This window comes from Ciconia boyciana, chromosome 12 (assembly GCF_034638445.1).
Source record: "Ciconia boyciana chromosome 12, ASM3463844v1, whole genome shotgun sequence".
Classification (NCBI taxonomy): Eukaryota; Metazoa; Chordata; class Aves; order Ciconiiformes; family Ciconiidae; genus Ciconia; species Ciconia boyciana.
The window spans coordinates 214,258-233,321 of record NC_132945.1 but is presented as its reverse complement, the minus strand read 5'-3'; the positions used below and the strand labels follow the sequence as shown (position 1 = coordinate 233,321).

At 50.1% G+C, this 19,064-nt stretch overlaps 1 protein-coding gene across 1 annotated transcript; it reads right to left on the bottom strand.

Moving 5' to 3' along the window:
• Positions 1 to 3,167: 3,167 nt before the first annotated feature.
• LOC140658658 (adrenodoxin-like) lies at positions 3,168 to 18,796 on the bottom strand. Its single transcript, XM_072877334.1, has 6 exons — positions 18,768 to 18,796; positions 18,274 to 18,491; positions 10,116 to 14,096; positions 4,739 to 4,863; positions 4,164 to 4,293; positions 3,168 to 3,913 (listed from the first exon to the last, which is right to left on the bottom strand). Exons 3-6 carry the CDS (start codon positions 10,292 to 10,294, stop codon positions 3,793 to 3,795), a joined length of 555 nt encoding a protein of 184 aa, XP_072733435.1. The 5' UTR covers positions 10,295 to 14,096; positions 18,274 to 18,491; positions 18,768 to 18,796; the 3' UTR covers positions 3,168 to 3,792.
• Positions 18,797 to 19,064: the final 268 nt, after the last annotated feature.

Genomic DNA, 19,064 nt, shown 5'->3' with positions numbered 1-19,064 from the left:
AGTTTATTTCAGCCGCCTCAGTCCCATTTCTGACATCCCAACAGAGTCAGCAAAGCCAGTCGCCCAAGACATAGGCTCCCCGATCCTTTGCAGGCAGCTCCTTTGTGCAGAGTCCTCTCTGCTATCCCATGGCACCTCCGAGGGACAGACGGACTTGCCAAAGAGCGGTGGGGGCTATTTTGGCTACCTGCATAACAAAGCAAACAGCCTACCCTAGAAACTTTTTCTTCGAAGGTCACCCACACTCTGAAGAGGAATGTGACAGTCACTCAACCCTTTCAAGCCAGCAGCTGTTCCCTCCCTCGCCATCCCACCAGCACATGGCATCGCGCCTGCATGTAGAGAACTGACGTCTCTCAGCAGCAACCGTGGTCCAGCTTCAAACTCACAAGCAGGAGGGGGCTGGAGGGTGGGACTGCGGAGCTCTGGGTCGTCACTGCTTCGCAAAGGCATAGTGGCAGCATCAGGAGAGGGGAGAGACATGAAGCGGTACTGGAGGTGGTGGCTTTACAGCTTTCATTTAATCTGTTTTATTCCCTTTGCTTTATTATAGTAAACCTGGGGCAAGTTGGAGGAGAAGAGGTTTGGGAGAAACAGGCACACCCTGGAGGAGCTTTCTGAGGCATATCCAAGCAAAGGGCTGCCCTGTAGAAGGTTTGGCCTTGCACTGGCTTCTGTGAAATGCCAGTCAAGAGCCTCTGAAGCCCCAGTACTATACCACATCCACGGTCCCAAAACAGGGCTGGGACCCTGCGAAAATCCACCCTGCTGCATTCCCCTGCTACAGCGAGTGGTTCTGGCCCCCACCAGACGATTCCCTCAGTAGCGAGCCTTCTGTTAGTTTCCCTGGATAGAATTTTGTACTGATTTTTGCACGATGGACCAGAGACGAAGCCAAAGCCCGCAGTGGGGGATCTACAGGGTGTCACTCGCTACCTCTGCCCGAGAGCCCCACGCTGACACTGGACCACGCTGAGAGGGGCAGGGCTCGCGTCCGCACTGCCGCTGCCGTTGAGAAAGGCACAGAGGCAGCGCTGACACCAGCGCACACGGACAGCAGCGCGCAGCCGCCCGCGGCAGGGCCGCAGGAGATGAGGCGGGAAGGAAGGGAGGCGGGAGGGCGGCAAGGGGCGGGCGGGAGGGCGGGCGGGAGGGCGGCAAGGGGCGGGCGGGAGGGCAGGCGGGAGGGCGGCAAGGGGAGGGAGGGAGGGCGGGCGGGAGGGCGGGAAGGGGCGGGCGGGAGGGCGGGAAGGGGCGGGCAGGAAGGCAGGCGGGAGGGAGGGAGGACAGGCGGGAGGGCAGGCGGGAGGGCGGGAAGGGGCGGGAAGGAGGGAGGACAGGCGGGAGGGAGGGAGGACAGGCGGGAGGGCAGGCGGGAGGGGCAGGCGGGGGGGCGGGCGGGAAGGGGCGCGAGGGCGGGCGGCCGGGCCGGCCCCGCCGAGGAGCCGCGCCCTCCCCGCCCTGCGCGTGCACGGAGCTGCTGGCGCCCCGCGAGCGCCCCCTGGCGTCGCAGCCAAGCCCCGGGCGGGCGGGAGCGTCGCAGCGCGCTGGCGCTCGGTGCGGGCGGCCGGGGGCCTGCGGCCGGGGCGCGGCGGCCTCGCCTCGCCGAACGTTTCCAGGTGGGTCCTGGCGTGCGAACCCCACGCGAAGGGAGGCCAGACCCCGCGGGCAGCGGGGGAAAACGAACTCCAGAGGCAGGCAGAGCGAGGAGGTGCTCCCAGCCTAAGTCACCGCGTACCGCTCGCAGAGATGCCGACCGTGCAGAGATCCTTTCTGCTTACACTTGGAGTTTCCGGCTCTTATTTTAAATGTAAAGGACTTGCATGTCTGAAAGTGTTCACCCTCCTCTCCCCCCAGCTACAGCATTTGGTCTAATGAAAGATGCTACCTCTCTATACAAAATTTGTTTTTCACCCATCTAACCAGGTACTACTGTCACAGGCTGAGACACCTCAACTTGTGGAATTTTACTTAATTTAATTTATTGCCAGCTAGCATAAACTTTTAATTACTCATTCAGGTATTGAGAGGGGAAAAAAAAAGATGACAATTAAACAAACAGGGACACACTTTTCCTCACCCTTCGCAAGCTCAACTTCAGCCAAACCCAGCTCCTCCCCACCCCACTTCATGGTCTCAGCATCCCTTGTTTCCACCAGTCCCTCCCAATCCCTTCAGTGAGGGAAGAGGTGGCACAGGAGGCCAGGGTGTGTGCGTAACAGTTTCTTTCTGCCAGTCCTGGCTTCTTACTCATTTACTTGCGGTGCTCCTGGTTTCTTAATTGTTACCCCTGCTCAAGTATTGATCCTCCAGGGGCTGCAAGTCCCCCAGGGGTGTCCCTGCCCTGGCGTGGGTCACCCATGGGCTGCAGTCCCTCAGGGTCGTCCCTGCTCCAGCGTGGGTCATCTATGGGCTACAGTCCCTTCAGAGGTATGCTTCCTCTGGGAGAGAGCACCTCCTTCCATGACCATTTATCGAGCTGGGTCACCAGCACTGTCCCCTTCCACCTGCCTCCTCCACTCCCTCCTCCCATGCCAGCTCCCGTGTCTCCTTTTGTGCATGTTCCTTGTGTCTCCTACTCCTCGTGGCCATCACTCCTTCTTAAATATATTTGAGCACAAGTGCCACATGCTCCTCTGACTGATTGAACTTTTGGTGTGCAAAGGGGTTTCAGAGCCAGCTGGAAGGGGCTGTGACAGGCATAGAGCAGTCCCTGGCCTCCCACAGAGGGCAGTCCCTTCCCCCCCAGTCAAAACTCTGCAATTTATGCCAAATAAAACTGTGAATGCTCCAATATAAGATAAGCATTTTTGAAATGTATATTTCTTTTATGGGGTTGATATCTTGCCTAAGAACAGTAACTTGTTGGTTTAAATTGGTTGCTAAACATAGCCTGGGTTTTAAATAAATCCATAGGAAAGGTTTCTGTGCAGAACTCTTGTTTTGAAAACTTGGTTACAGATCATGGGTTCTCTACGACATTTAGATGGCCAGTTTGACATGTTCACTCAAACACGAGGGGAAAAGCCAGTTAAGTAAACTGGGGCAACAGGATATTATACCTAAATTTCCATCAAACTCATTCTATTCTAACCAGACTCATGTTACCAGAAAAGTGCATCTCACGGGGCTGTAAGCCTGATTATTAGAATTTTATTTGACGTATGTGGTAGTACAGCAATGGGGAAATTTAATATTTGGAGAAAGTAGCAGATCATGGCACATAACAGTTCAGTGACATGTAACATCTCAAATTCATAGGAAGTGGATCCCTCTTATAGGAAATGTCAGCATTCAAACGGTTATCAGTATGTTCTTGCTAACCAAACTCAGTTAGCCTCTATCATCAAGCCAGTCAGCACACCATCTTGTGTTTGGAACAGCTATCTCTTCTTAAGCTTCCCAAATTGGGAAAAATCTGCTCTACAGTTAAAGAGCCAAGCCTTGCAAAATTCCCAGCAGTTACTTAGAATAGCAGAATTCCTTAAATTTCAAAGGAGAGGGTGAGTCACATAGAGCACAGATGTTTACTGTCACCCGCCCAGGGAAACATTAAGCCATACGCTTTAGTCCAGTTGCGTTCAGCAGCGCACTTAAGTGCTTAACTTAAAAAATGTACCAAAGACCCTAGCATTAAGCTTTAAGTAAGAGATTTGCCAACAGGCATTTATATTGAATCAGACCTCTATGGTCTACTGCAAGCCAGCCACAAAAAGCAATAAGGTTAACCAAAAGCAAAGTACCCTGCCACACCTAAAATGAGGATGTGAGTTGTGCAGGAGTCACTTCCAGTTACTGTTTGCTTTGCTTTCCAACCTCCAGCTGTCTCCTGATGTCTGATACATCCATGGGGACCCGCACCGTCAGACCATCCATCGACTTCTTAATGCACACCTGGCAGCCAAGGCGAGACCTGAGAAGAAAACATCAAGTGAGGCTCATCTGTTCCCACAGTAAAGGAAGAAATTCCCAGCCCACGCTGGGGTGTCTGGTCCAGGCTGGGTTTTCACTAACGTTCCTGTTAAAGGTCTCCTGTGCCCCAAGAGAAAGCAGCTCTAGAGGCACAACCATAATACAGAATCAGTCCTGGCCCCTTGGAAACAGGTGCTGAGAATCTGCCTCAGAGGCTTGAGAATCTACTGCGGTCAGCAAGGGAGGCTTACGTCTCAGTGAGTCCATACGCTAAGTCCAGCATGTCCAGCTCTTCATCTGAGATGGCATCCAGCTTTTGGAAGGTGTCCTTCTCAAAGATGAGGTGACAGGTGGAGCAGGCTAATGTCCCTTCACATGCACCTGGTGGAGAAATGAGGGAGTGACAGCAAATCAGAAAAAACAAGGGGGTGAGAAAGAACATCTTCGGGAACAGTGTGAGAAAAGGTCCTTTAACAGATCTGGAGCATGTCAAAAGAGATGCCAGAAAACACAACAGATGGACGCAGATTTCAGCCTGCCTCTTCTCTGGGAGGATCACAATCAGTTTTCAAATTTGTACATCAACTCTAACCGACCAAGCGCATTGACACAGGCCACTCGAATCCCAGCAGTGACAGTGTGGAAGTCGCACTGCCACCTCGGTGTGGTAAGCCAGCCCAGCAAGCAGCTGTTGGGGAAGAGAAGCTTGCTTCATGGTCTCGCCAGAACACAGTGGCATGTGTACAGTTGCACTATTCCCAGGTACCCACTGGTCACAGCACAGACACATAAATCGTAAGAGCACGTACCCTTGTGCAACACCTACCAAATCCATCAATGGCCAAGTTTTGATTGACTACCACTTCCAGCAAACTCTCCCCTTCTTTGGCTGTGGCCGTAAGTCGCTCTCCATCCCGATTTATAAAATGCACCGTCACCTGGTCTGCAGAGCTGTAAGACAAGTTTGCCAAAATCAGAGGAGCCCACCCTTTCCTGCATGCCCACTGTTGAGGTCTTTTGGCTGAGCACTAGAGACAGGGCACTCGGAGGGAAATGTGCATACAAACACTTTCTAGAAGCATTACACCATGCATGTCAGAAAAGATTCAGATTATCAGTTCTCAGTGGCAGGCAAAACTGAGTTGACCCAAAATATTTCCCACTTTATCAAATGTCCCTCAGAATAAATGTTTAGCAGTGCATGAACAAGTGCAGATGCTCTGCACCCACTGCCTTGGCTTGGGCTGGCTCGCAGAGGGAGCATTCGTGGGCAGGCAAAGCATTTGCAAGTCCTGGGCCTGGGATGTTAATCCTGGATGGAGTGATGCAATAACAAGAAAAGTGCTCAGGATCAGATACTAATCATGCAGTAAGGGCTGTTATCATTCACGTTTTGTTCCCCCTTCCCTTCCCAAGGGGATTACTTGATGACTGTTCCTTTTCTGCTGCTGGTTCTTTCATGAAGTGCCCACTCCTTCCCTGAACTCAATGACAGGGAGCCTTGTTGTGATGAGACATGCTCAGCCCCAGCTTAGAGAGCGACCGTGCTGAGTAACCTTCTCTGAGCTGATGTGATCCTTGCTCAGGAGAAATTGCTAGTTATTTTGACAGCCTGCGAGATTTAATCTGGTGGAGAGTTAAGAACAAGGCCATCAGCATCTCTTAGTGCTGACTTGCGGAAACCGCATCTACACATAAGAGGGGAACAGCATCCTCTTCATCTCCTCCAGACCAGGCTCTCCCCACCAGTGTGGGGAAGGGCTGCTACCCTGAACAGCGATGTCAGGGATTTCTCACCAAGACAGTATATTCTGAGACCATCTATTATATTTGCCAGGGGAAGCACATGAGCAAACAGTGGTGGTTCTTACTGTACATACCCAAATGTCACTTAGAAGCAGGAGGTCCCAGTTACCCAGAGGTCCCACCCTCCTGTGCTGAAACAGGACAGCACCCTGGAGGCAGTGGGTAGTTTGCCCAGTACCTCTCAATGTGGCACTGCCCAAGTGCCCATCATCTCAAAGCCCAGGACATTCTCCAGTGGCAGAAGCTGGGTCCACCCTCTTCTCTTCCATCAGGCCGACAACACGCACCACTCTCCCAGATCTCTGGAAAGATCCACCTCTGTCTCCCACAGCTCTGATAGACTCCCGAGCACTAGCAGCGTCAGCGCTGCCCCGTGGCCTTGCTGCTGTCATTTCTGGCATAGGAAGAAAGAACCACAGCCTTGAAGATCGAGCAAATTTCACAGCGAGAACTGGCCAAGCTCACAATCCCCTGATTTTTCCCACTTACACAAGACTGAGTGAAGCAGCATCCAGCTTCTTCCAATAAAAGCGCTGTTTGTAACGCTTCTCCTGGAAGCCCTGGGACCAGGGAAACAAACAGCAAGTATGGCTCAGAGCTCTGAGAATGCCTAATATTATCTCCTGATTTCTTGCAATGTGTTTGCAATATACACTGAATACACACTGTCACAGCCCCAGAGTCACACGTTACAGCAAACCTGCTGTAGCGCCTACACCCCTCTGTGCCAGGCATCCTCTTGGAAAGTCACAGAGACTGGGAGGAGGAACTGGTTAAATGGGAATTGTCCCTGGGATAGCAGCACCAGCAGCTGAAAGGACTTTCCCTGTCTGCTCATCCCTCTCTGCTCTGTGGCAGATGAAAATGAAGCTTGTGGAGATCTCTGCTGATTTCCTTTTAATGTTAAGCACAGAAATATATAAGGATCAAGTTTAAACAATTTCCTTTGCTCTTTCTTAACTCACAAGAGGCAGAAGTGGAGTACAGGGTATGTATTCAGCTGAATAGGAGAGAGGAAAGAATTCCTGTAAAAATGTAATGGAAAAGGGGGAAGAAATGTTCTCTTTCAAGTTTGCAGGTCTTGTTCATTCCACTTCACATAAGTCACAATCACATAGTCACATCTAGATCTAATCCCATGTACCTACTGACAAATCATTGCAGTACATCTCTACGTGATTAAGGATGCCGTTTCTTAAAATGTTGTCACATGGACTTCAGGCGCAGAAAATTCCAAGCAATTATCTCTTTGGAAAGCCAATCCTTGTATTCCATCAAAATTTGGAAGTGGAGAAAAGAGATGAAACAATATTTTTTGCCTTCTCTGCTCTCTTGTTTTTAGTTGCGTCTTGATTCAGCTAGCAGGAGCAGAGCGCAGTGGCCGCTGTACCTTCATCTGAGGAGGCCAGCTTCCTGTTTTTCAGAAAGCTTCAGCAGAAAACAATGCCTGGGCTATGAGTCTACAACAGGGTCTCCTGGTTGTGAAAACAGCTGTGAAGTTAGCGCCGAGACCATGCTGCAGAGGGACGAGTGTCCCACGTGCAGAATGGAAAGATCACGTTGCAGTCGCGCACAGCCAAGCAGGACCACCTTAGTTCCCAAAGCAAACAGTCAAAGAACATCTTTAAGACACTTCAGTCTCCTTCACAGAGACACCCACAGACATTTATTTGTAAATATGCAATTTAAAGACTAGTTCTCAAATGTCAAAAGAGAACAAAGCAACCCTCTTTATATTTCGATAGATTAGACCCATTTATTCCATTTTTATGGCAAATAGGCAGGTTTCCTGGCAATGGTGGTTTTACAGTTATACACTGTACCTGTACAGTTTTACAGGTGAAATAATTTCTTACACAATAGAATGGTAAAGTCATAGGACTTCACTTAATAATGCAACTCAATGCATTCTTCAACAGGATAATGTGGGCTGGCTGCCTGCAAGCAGAGAGTGCTGGATCCAACAATCCCCAAAGCCGCACGCATGTTTATTGACAGAAAACTTCATTCGTGCTGTCTCTGAGGCACCTAGAACTTCAGCCGACACCAGTCCCAGGAGGATGCCCGCAGCAGCGGGATCCTCCTGCGAATGCTAGCGGGATTTGTTCCCTGCAGCTCTCCCTGGACGCAGCCCTGCTTTGACTGTTGCTGCCGGTTAAACGAGCCCTGAGACAGCTGAGTTGCAGCCAGGGACGGCACACGGGGTATCCAGTGAGACATACGGATGTACAGATGTTATTGCCACAGACCCCCTGCATGACTTTGGACAGGCCTGGGTGCAGCGGCTCACCCTTCTCGAGAGCAGGGACGATGCCAAGCACTCCTGACCCCAACACAGCACCTGTAAGCAGCTTCTCTCTCTTCGCTGGCTGTAGGGGAGATGTAAGCTGTATGTCTGTGTTCTTAGTATAGGTGCCTCTGGGGGGGGCATAAGCCCAGCCTGATTACTCCCCGTTTTCACTGTTCAGTTCAGTCATCTGCCACAGACCCACTCGCATACTGTCTTCATATCCCCCGAATCGGTCCCAGACTCGGGTCTCCTCTGGAGGCCACCTGCTTTGGGTACCCAAGGCTTCAGGAAAGCCTGGAAAGAAAATCTGTAGCTTTTATTTTCTATTTACTTTTGAATTTGTTAATCAGCATTTTTGAAACTATGAAAAAATTCCTTTTACATTTTGTTGAGAAAATAATTTTGAACCAGGGTTTTAAAAACAACTCAAAATTGGTTAGACTAAATTTTGCTTCATTTAGGCTGAACTATTTTACAATAGCGTTACTGTCACGGGACACACGGTCAGAGCTTTGGAAAGATCTTATCAGGATGTGACAAACTCAGCACTGCAAGTTCAACATGTGCCAACTGATTATTCCCTTTTAAAAAAAAAAATCTCAAATGTTTTTGACACAAGGAGATAGTGAAGGGGGCTTCAAGAAGGTGGTTCTTCTCCCTGTCAGTGTTTTTCCCTAAAAGATACTTTCCAAGGACATACAAAACAGCAAGATGCCTACAAATACTGCCAGAGATAACTTCATAAGCAACAAACCAATTAGAAAGAAAACCCATTGATAATGAGTCTTCATAAATCCCACTAAGCAGGGTTTTCAGTGTAACTTTTCTCGAAGGTCAGATAGTAAAATGGTTTATTGTATTTTCTGTGATGTTGGTTGGGTCTTTTTCTCGATATCTAGCAGAATGCAGTCTGACCCAGACCATACCGGTCTAGGAGATCTACAAACTCACTTTATTTTGCTCAGAGAAATGCAATCTCCTTCCAAATTATCCCGAAGGAACAGAGGAAAGACTGGCAGGGGGTCTGCAGTAGTCCCTGCTGTAGCAGCACAGACGAGTCCTCCATGCCAGCCACCTCTCTGGTCAGCCCCGTCCTCTCGGCACGTGGGGACGGCCTGCTCCGGCGCCTTCCAGACTTCCTTCTGGAAAAGCGTCCAGCCTTCCTGGACTCCTTTGCCCTTCAGGACTGCCTCCCGAGGGACCCTGTCAACCAGGCCCCTCAACAGGCCAAAGTCTGCCCTTTCAGATGACCAGCTGCGAGTCCTCCACCCTGGCAGGGACCAAATGCATTTAGAGCATTTCTAAACACAAGCTTCTGGCCAGTTTCCACCGCAGGGTTCAACTCACAGACTCAGTCACCACGACAAACTGTGCATCCTGTCCCAAGCAAGCAGTCTCAGCAAAGCCCAGCACAAGTCGCTGGCCTCAGGAGCCTGGCAAGACACGCGTGCTGTGGGCTCCTACAGCCCCTCGCACCTACAGCCACCGCCTGGGCGGCTGAGCGCTTGAGCCAGCTCCTCCGCCTCCCTGCCAAGAAGAGCACGCCAGCAAGGCACGAGAGCTTGCAGCGTGGCTTCCCGTAACCTAGAGAGCATTTTGCTCCCTGCAGCTGCAGACATCATCAGCTCCCTACTCTGCCTTCCTTTACAGCAGCAGGGACAAGAAACCCAAGAGCATTTGCAATTCCCAGAGCGACCCAGCGGTCATCCCAGCTCCCCCACAGCAGGAATACAGCAGGCTCATGGCCCAGCGCTCCGACACACCTTGCCTACCGTCCCCGTTCCTCAAAGGCTGGTGACTGGGCCCCAGCGGTCAATGGACTCTTGCGGCACGTCGTCATCTTCATGCTCTGGATGCAAGCCACTAGCTGTGGCCTCCACAGCTCCAGAAGCAGGGAGCAGCACCTCTCACAGACTGGCTCCCCGCACCACCTTCCTCCCGCCCGCACCTGCTTAGCCTACGCTTCCTCGCCCGCCACCTCCTGCAGGCCATGTTTCGCACTGGCCTCTGTCTTTTCCCTTCTGCGAAGCAAGGCAGAGGTAAGTGCGTGTCCCTCCTGAAAAGGCCCTTCAGGACGCAGCAAGGTAGGATTCAGCGTTTTACTCACCTCGATTCCCCAGGGACATCCTGGAGCTTGTGCGTGGAGCTGAAGCCTCTTTCTGACCCCTGCTTAGCTGGTGTGCGATGCTGCTCAGCCACCCCACAGAGATAAATAAAGCGAATTTTGCTCACATTCAGTCCTCTTAGCAAGGGTCGCATGAGCCCTGAGACGCCTTGAGCTATCATGCTACTTAAGGTCCTGCTCCGTGTCTCCTGGGCCGTCGTTTGTTGCAAGGCCAGCTAGATTAAGAGTTGTAAGTACGGCTGGGAGGGGGGGGGGAAGAAAGAAAGGGAAAAAAAACAAGAAAAAACTAGGACAGCCTCCGTGGGGGTGGAGGGAGGGAAGAGGGCGGGGAAGGAGGAGGGAAGGATGGACAGAGGGATCGTGCTCGGGTCTCGCTGCAGCCCAGCCCAGCAGGGCATGGGACTTGGGCGAAGCATGGTAACACGAGCATCATCTCCACATACCAGTCCCCAGGCAACGCTCACCTTGTTTCACCTTTCAGACTTCCCTTTTAGGAACCAGACCTAAATCCAGTTTCGGGAGCAATATTCATTGCAATGTCTAATCACACAAGGGGTTGCAAGCTGAGGGCTGGCACGGCAGACTGGCAGGAGCACTGACAGCTGCCGGCTCAGGAAGAGAGGGCCATGCCAGTTCTTACAGTGCTGGGGGGAGAGCGAGACTTACCGATTCCGCTCTTGACGTGGATGTCGCCCAGCCACATCATTGCCTTCCCCAATACTGCAGGCTCCCAGCTCTAAAATGCGACTACTCACTTACTTCACGGGATGGTGGTGAGAAGCAGCCACACTTTGCTCAGTTGCTAAATTCTCTGCCGAAAAGTGCCATAAAGGCACAGATAAGTATCATCCGTTTCGCGCTGATACTCTATGCCAATGAGACTTCCGTAGAAGAAAACTCTTTAATTTATTCCCAGAAATGCTGCCACTAGTTCCGTCTACCCTCCTCTCCAGGGTAAATCAATTTGCCTCTGAGGACCAAAATGCAACAGCAGAGACAGTTTCAGTTCATGGTTTTTGTGGAGTTTGAGAACAGCTCTCATCTCCGGAGCCTGAATTGTCCCTAATACCAAAGTAACAGTTCACCATTTGGTACGATGCTTGCTTTAATCAAGTTTTTTAATGCAGTAACATATTAGTAGCCGGTATAAGCAAAAACCTTTGAAACCAGACACTCTAATCAATCCGTACAGGGGAGAGAAACTATGGCATAAGAATGAGAACTGGCTGGAAAATGTTCCCCTCAAAACACACACAGACACACAGACACACAGACACACAGACACACAGACACACAGACACACAGACACACAGACACTCTCTCTCTCTCTCTCTCTCTCTCTCTGGATTCATAGTTTTGAAGATAACTGGAAAGTTTTGGCTTTTCACCCCAACATGAAAATTTTCCACCCAAAGCTTTCAGGTTGGAAGGGGATGCTTAAGCTTTCTGAGAAAAGCATCGAAGACATTAAGGAGCACAAGTATTTTCCATAAGGGGGGAGGGGAATCCTATTCTTCAGTCCAATAAAGTTTTAAAGGCAAGTGTCCAAGCGTTCAAACACACCACTGAGATAGCTTCAGTGGAGAGAAACTCACAGGCAATGCATAAAGGATTAAAAAAGAAAGAAACCTTTTTTTTTCTTAGGGGGAAATCCAGTTTCTAAAATCACCTGTCTACTCCCCTCTGCTCCCTTTGCAGCTGGTAGAGCAGCACAGAGGAATATTTCATGCCGCCTCACTCCTATTTGCCCAGTACGGGCTGGACATTACTGCTCCCGTGACAGGACACATGCAAGAGGACCATGCGGTGCTGGGCTATGGAGGGACGTGATCTGAGATAACTCGGAGTCGTATTTGCAGGGCACCACTGACCAAAGTCTCCTCACTCCTTTTGCTGAACATGGGTGACACTTCCTAGCTCAATATGTGATGTGCTTGGCAACCAGCGATCACAGCCTTGCAGCACCCTCATGCCAGCCCCTGCTCCTCCCACAAATGCATTTTTTTCTGCTGGGGGATTTGCCCCTCAGGTTTTGTTCAGGCCAACAGCTCTGTGAGTGCCGGGAGGGCGGGACAAACCACTGACTATCACCAGGATTTCAATCAGAGTGAGCGCTCCCCCCAAGTGCAGAGCCAGTGAGAGAGCTGCCGTCTGCCGAGGCGCACCCATGGCACGTCCCTGGGAGCAGAGGGGCAGGGGCGCGATGCCAAAGCAGGGATGCCATGTGGCAGGCATGGGTGCACGTCAGGCTGCCCAGCCACGCCCAGGATCACTGGGACTTCTCTGTCTTTCCGCGCCTCGACCCCCGTTAATGTAAACATTCCTCATTTCAAATCAGTTGCAGAATATCCTTCGGAGGCTTCCCTCCCCACCCTTGCTGGTATCACAGAGGAGAGCTGGCAGTGAGGCGAGCGGTTTCTCTTAGCTGAACGCAGCTCTGGCCAGTGTCCCTGCTCTGGGGCCCCTCAGTCTCAGGTCAGCTTTTCCAGGTGGTTTGCTCTCTCCTGCAAGCTGCCCTGCGTACTTCAGCCTTCAAACCCAAATTCTTGGGCTGCAGCTCACCCCTGGATTTAAAATCGCTCTGTGCAGCCTAAGCAGCTGAGAGAATCTGCCCAGTCCTGCCTTTGCTTTTCAGGCACTACAGAGAGGCAGTAGGCAGCCCAGCTCTGTCTCTCAGTAATTTCCATGGAAGGAAAGCAAGGCTTGCCGTGAGAGACACAAGGAAAGGGGCCACAGCACATCCAAACAAACCACAAAGCATCTTATCTCTCAGCGAACCTTGAATTGAGAGATACACCAGATATATGCGCAGCAGTTTTCACGGCAAGGACGTTTGCGTGTTTGCGGGGCACTGACCTCTCTCCTTGCCAGGAACTCGGAGCACAGCAAGTGACAGGTCAATGCCACCCCATGGGAGAGAGACGCCAGGTCTGAGAGCATCACACCCAGTCCTGCAGGGAGGGGAGAGGCAGCGGACAACTGTCCTCTGGTAAAAGCAGGAACAACCCTGCTGGGGCAGGAGAGAATCATGCCCTATACTGAGTTCGGATAGCCTGGTTTAAGGTATTTGAAACAGGGGGAAAAGGGCAGAAGCAAGATCTCCTTTTTCCCTCCTCTCCCCCACTACATCTAGCAGCAAGCCTAGAAGTAAACGCAGCCTTTCCATAGTAAACCACTGTTCATTTAGCCCAGGACACAAAAATAGAAAGCTTTGCAAATAACCACCCCTCCCACAAAAACCAAACCAACCAACAAAAAAAACCCCAACTAAGCAAAAATATCCTTCCGTTGAAAAAAACCCTCCAAATGGTGCTTTGGAGGCCAGCACACACTTTATGGGCAGGATAAACACAGCTGAAGTGAATCTTTAGCTCTGTTTCACAGAAACTGGGCAGAAGCCAAGTTTCCACCAGCGTGCACACGCACCCCCCCCGCTGCCCCTCTTGCTTGCCAGCAGGTCACACACTGCTGTCAGTGCAGTGGCTGTGCCTACACATCCAGCGACGTGTTAGCACACGCTGGGAAGGAAGTGGTTTTCTCCCTTGAAATACATCACCCAGTTTCTTCTGCACCAAACAGAGGACAAGTTGCCCCTCCCTGCCCCGTCTAGGGACCCTCATGCAAATGTCCAAAACAGCTATGAGGTGCCGTTAACTCCACCTCATCCCTGATTTCTGCACAAGAAGTAAACAGGTTGAAATCAGCACTGCACTGGTATCACAAGAAGTTACATGATACCATTGCAGCCCTCCGCAGCCAGAAGCACGCTCAGACGTCTCAGACACCAGACCCAGCTCCTCTGACCACCATTAGAGTTTCAGTCCTTCCGTGGGCCGGTTCAGCAAACACGTAGGCACATTCAGCACAAAGCAGACTTGCATCCGTTCCTTTGGGCAGAAGACACTGTGCAAACAGCTCTGACCAGAACAGCTCTTCTGTAAACTTCGTGGCTTCCAAGAGACCCTAGATGGAAGGTTTAAAATTACTACATTAGTCTGCTGCCTCTCTGAAAGCAGATGAAAATCATCACGTAATCCTATAGTTATTATTATACACATTAATACAGTTTTAGCGATGCTGCAGTTCTGGGGTTGTGAGAGTAACTCCACTACCATTTGAATCAAGATTTGATACATTGGATAAATTAAGGGAGGAAGAAGTTCCTCTGCGAAGGAGCAGGAGAAGAAGAATCAGAAGGAGCAGGAAGAATCAGGAGCAGCAGCCTGTCCTGCAGCAGAACAACCACAAGAGCCGGAGAGGGAAGAGACAAAAATCACACACAAGTCAGAAACCACCTGGCCCCTAGCCACGAGCAAGCCGCAACATATGCGGAAAGATCAGAGGTGTCATCCAGGCAAGCAAATTAACACCCTTGCTCCAATACTGGAGCATTTTATCAAATCAGTATTTGATAAAATCCCAGGTGCTCGACAGTGGAACTCCCAAAGGAAAAGTGTCCAGAGGGGAGGGAGGAACTGAGCAAGCCGCTCAACAAGTCATGACAAAGCTGAAGGCCAGCACTGTGCCCCCGGTACAGAAGTCCTCACTCCTTTACTGTTTGGAGCAAGCGGGACTGGCCCATGCCCTTCTCCAGGTTTGTGGGAAGGCAGGCAGCCTGGGCACGCAGAGGGCATGGAGGTGGAAGTCTGAGCTGAGTTCTGTGAAATGGGCCACCAGGTTCAGCCGCAACTTTTCTGCCCTGGAAGAAACACATCATCCTCCGTGCCTTGTTTTACCTCTCAAAGAAATGGAGGAAAGGATTCTTGGTTGGCCTCTGAGGAGCGTGAATGAGGGATGATGGATAAAACACACACCTGAGACAGAGAAGTGCTTTTACCAGAGCTGCACTGGCTCAGTCACTGCCAGGAGGTAGCCAGAGGCAAGCCCATGCTGTTCCCACGGGTGAAGTCTCAGGGACTGCAGTCGGAGCAGCAGGCACACAGACCCAGGAATAATGAAGGTTTCCAGAACGCAGCCTTTGTTCTTGACTTGAACAGCAAGAACAGCCTACCCCCCACCTCCTACCAAGCTCACCACCTCCCAAATACTCCTGTAAGGAAGCAGATACAGGCTGCTTATATACACAGAGCTAAAGACACTGAACAAAACTAAAATTCCCCTTCCCCATTGTCACTATGAAAACCCATCAACCACCTTCCCTGTTCCAGAACAAGCTGCTAATAAAAGCAAATAGGACAACTTGTGCTTGTTCTGCTTTCTCCAGGCCCCCAGGACCAGGTACAGCGTGCTGCCCCAAAACAGATGCACTGAACACAAACCTGCAGACAAAGTGCTTACATCAAGCGTGCTCAAGTCTCAGATACTGCCTCGTAGAGGCTGGAGGCGTGGGGGAAAGACTGTCAACATGCCTCAGTTTCTACATCTCTCAAACAAGACTACCATTTGCCTGTTCTGACCTTTCTCTAGACGTTCAGCAACCTTCTGAGAATCACTACAAACAAAAGGAGCAAGGGCCAAATTTTCACCACTGGAAGCAAGAGGGCAGTGATGCAATCATCAGAGACGGGCTAACGCTGCAACAAGGAAACAAAATGAATTCACATCACCACCTCTGGCGATGCAGCTGCTGCCTGGCTGGGTGAAGGCCACTAAGAAGTTACTGTGCCCCAGCCACGGCCTTCACTTGCAGATGCTTCTCCTTCAGTCAGTCAAGGATGCTTCAAAGATGGATGGGAGGGCAGTACCACTGCACGTGGGGTATAGACAGCCTTCGCCGCAACCTCCCAGCTCAAGAGCAGTATATTCTGCATCCCCTTGACCCTTCAGTCAATCTTGATGATTGAAGATCAACCCTGGCTTGTATTTCTTTAAAAGATGATGCATAACCAGAGGCAATAGCAATCACAGGTGCTTGTAATTTTCCAACTAACTCTGCTCACCAGAAAGCTGTATCGATGGTATTAACGCCTGCTCAGAGCAAGTGCATTCTCAACAGAAGCTGGGAGATACAGTCCCTTCCAGGAGCTCCCAATATTCCTTTTTGCAGTCTCAGCACTACTCTTTCCTTAATGTCTCCTCCTCATTCTTTCCTCCACTTTTCCCTATACCCACTTCATCCTGCAATCTATCCTGAGAAAGTCCATCTTAAAATTACTAGTAACTTTCAGAGACCCACCACTTGGCACTAGATGTTCCTTTAGGCATTGTTCAGTCATAAGCACCTGCACCCTTGTCCACAAACTGCGCTTAAATTAGAGCTGCAGACCTGCAAGACAAAAGCCAGCCTCAGCCTAACATTCGATGCATTGAGGCCCAGATCCTTTCTCTTACAGATGAGTTAATTTTTCTGCAAGGGAGACATTAACATCACATGTGGAATCAACTTGCATAAGGGTATACAGCAGTTATGGGTTGACATCAGCCACAGATGAATTACACTGTTCTCTGCCAGTTGTCACGTGCTCCGATTATACACTGGGATAAGATAATTAGACTGCATGCCCAATCTTGAGTTATGTATAGCTGCAAAGCCGGCACTCAACAGAACAGTCACACTGATCGTACAGGGCAAGCAAGACATACCTCAGTTATTTTCTACTTTCTCATTGGGAGATAGCCTGCCTTCGTAGATGTTCAGGCAGCTGCCATACAACTGTCTACGATTATCATACCTTACCCTGTATATTGCACTATCAAGCTTTGCAAGATGTTGGAAAACAACTATGAGATGCAGCTACTTAATGGAGAGCTACTGCCGCATGATGCACCAAGTCCGAAGCCAGGTTACAGACAGAAGCAGCAGCTTCTAGGACCAGCTAACATGAGAAAGAGGGGAACAAATCTTGTTTGCTATCTCAGAGACTATCTACTGGTTCCACAACCCAAAACAGATTTCAAGAGGATAGTGCTGTCAAAAGGCAGTGTCCTGCCCTGATAAGTAGAGAGCAATATCTAATCTAGTTCCCTAAGTTGCCATAGTTACTATCCTACACAAATTGACCTGAACTGATAAAGCATGGCATCAGGGGGTGCTCACATTCTATTATTATTCATCACAGTAAAAAAGGAAATGGCTGGAAGGCTACCGAGCCTGCTCATATGTTCACGGAGAATCTCACACCAGGTCACTTAAAAAATAAAAATGCCCATGCTTCCCTCCAAATGTATTAGCCTGAGCAAGCAACCAATAAGCTTGTCATCTACCTAGAGAAGCCCTACAGGACTTGTCTACATCAAAACAAATCAGAATTTGGAGACCAGCCCCTTGCAAATCCCTGCCTTAGAAAGTGAAAACAAGAGAAGGAAAAAGCAATCACAGCCTTAATTCTACAGCTGCACTGACTCCGAGTAGGAGGCCAAAGCATCCTCTGCCAAATGCATTAGCCCACCAGACAGATTTATCTCAATGAAAACTTGACTCTACAGAGTTACTTTAGCTTTTCTTTAGAGTTCTTAGTAAGTTGCATTGCTTAATAAAGCCACATTCCAGAACCTGCAAAAAGTGTTTCTGGTCCCCAGTCCTTCTGAGAGCCTTTTATGCTCCAGTCTGTCCCTGTCCCACAGACAAAAGCATCTGGGCCCCCAACACTTGCAAGTGTAGCCTAAACTGGATCTGAAACATATCATGGACAAAATAGCAAATCCAGCAGAAGCTGTCTACACAAACTAGAGGTTAAATACAAATTTCTGATTCTAAACTACAAAATGCCTTCCAACAGATAAGAAGAATCAGATGTTTCAGATTTTTTTTTTTTTTTAATTTTTTTTTTTTACTACTTGGTCCCACACAGAAGCAGCCTTCAGCCATTAATGCTTTACACTTCCATTTCTTCAAAGACAAGATACAGATATACCTAACCAGAGAATTACTAAGCCTCTTAAATCTCCACAGATACAGGCAAGAGGATGCCACGAAAGCTAGGCCACTCATGCAGAAGAGTAATCTGGCTGCATGCACAGAGCCCTCAGAGACTCCAGAAATTTCAGCACAACCCAAAAGGTATTGTCCATCAAGAAGCAAGGGCAATAAAAGCAGCAAAAACCCCATTTGTGAGAGCAACCTCCCCAGACCAGTGCAACCTTCACTTAAAGGCTGCAGTAGCCTCGAAGCAGACACGCAATTCCCCCCGTGGTGTTCAGGTTTCTGGAATCCTGGAAGGAAGGAACAAGAAAGACCCACCTACGGAAAGTGGATCTATGCCAAGCCTGGAGAGGATTGCAGAAGCCTCCATTGCTCCACACTTCACGTTTCGTTTATAAACAAGTTCAGGTTTCTCCCCTAGCATCAGATCTCTGGGCAATAACGCGTCCTGATGAAATCTCTGCCTTATTCTGCAGTGCAGCAACCATGAGGCAAAGGTTCTGCAAAGCCCGTCTTCACAACCACATGGAAAGCAGCTACAAAGATCACACAGTTCATTAGCAGAAAAGTGGCAGTAGCAATGCTCTTCCACCATTGGACCCAGTCCTGAGACCTCAGGAAACACAGGCAGAGATAGCCACAGCAAGGTAGCCGCAAAACAAATTGGGTTGAAGTCCCCGGTACAGGGTCAGGGCAGGACAGACCCAGCAGGACGTCGGGGGCAAGCAGCAGAATCGAGGCCCAGCCACCCTCTGCATGCTAGCCTGGTCGTGGATGCACACGGGGCTGGGCACGGCACGGCAGGCGCTCACCAGCGGCAAGTTCCAACAGCAGCTCCTCCTCTTCCATTTGACTGGTCCATTTGCAAGTTAAAACACGATATAAATTTATGCTCAGTGTCTCCACAAAGAAACGTGAATGCCAGGACTGGCTCCAGTCAGACAGCTTGGAGGGCTGGGGAGGGGGAAAGGGATGTTATTCAAGCAGTTGCTTTTCAGGATGCAAGTACGATCTCCTGCTTTGCGAGAGTGCCACAAGGCTGGCCTCTCAGGAACCAGGAGGCAGACCTTGGTTTCGCTTGGAGACACAGCACTAGACTCAAAGCAAGC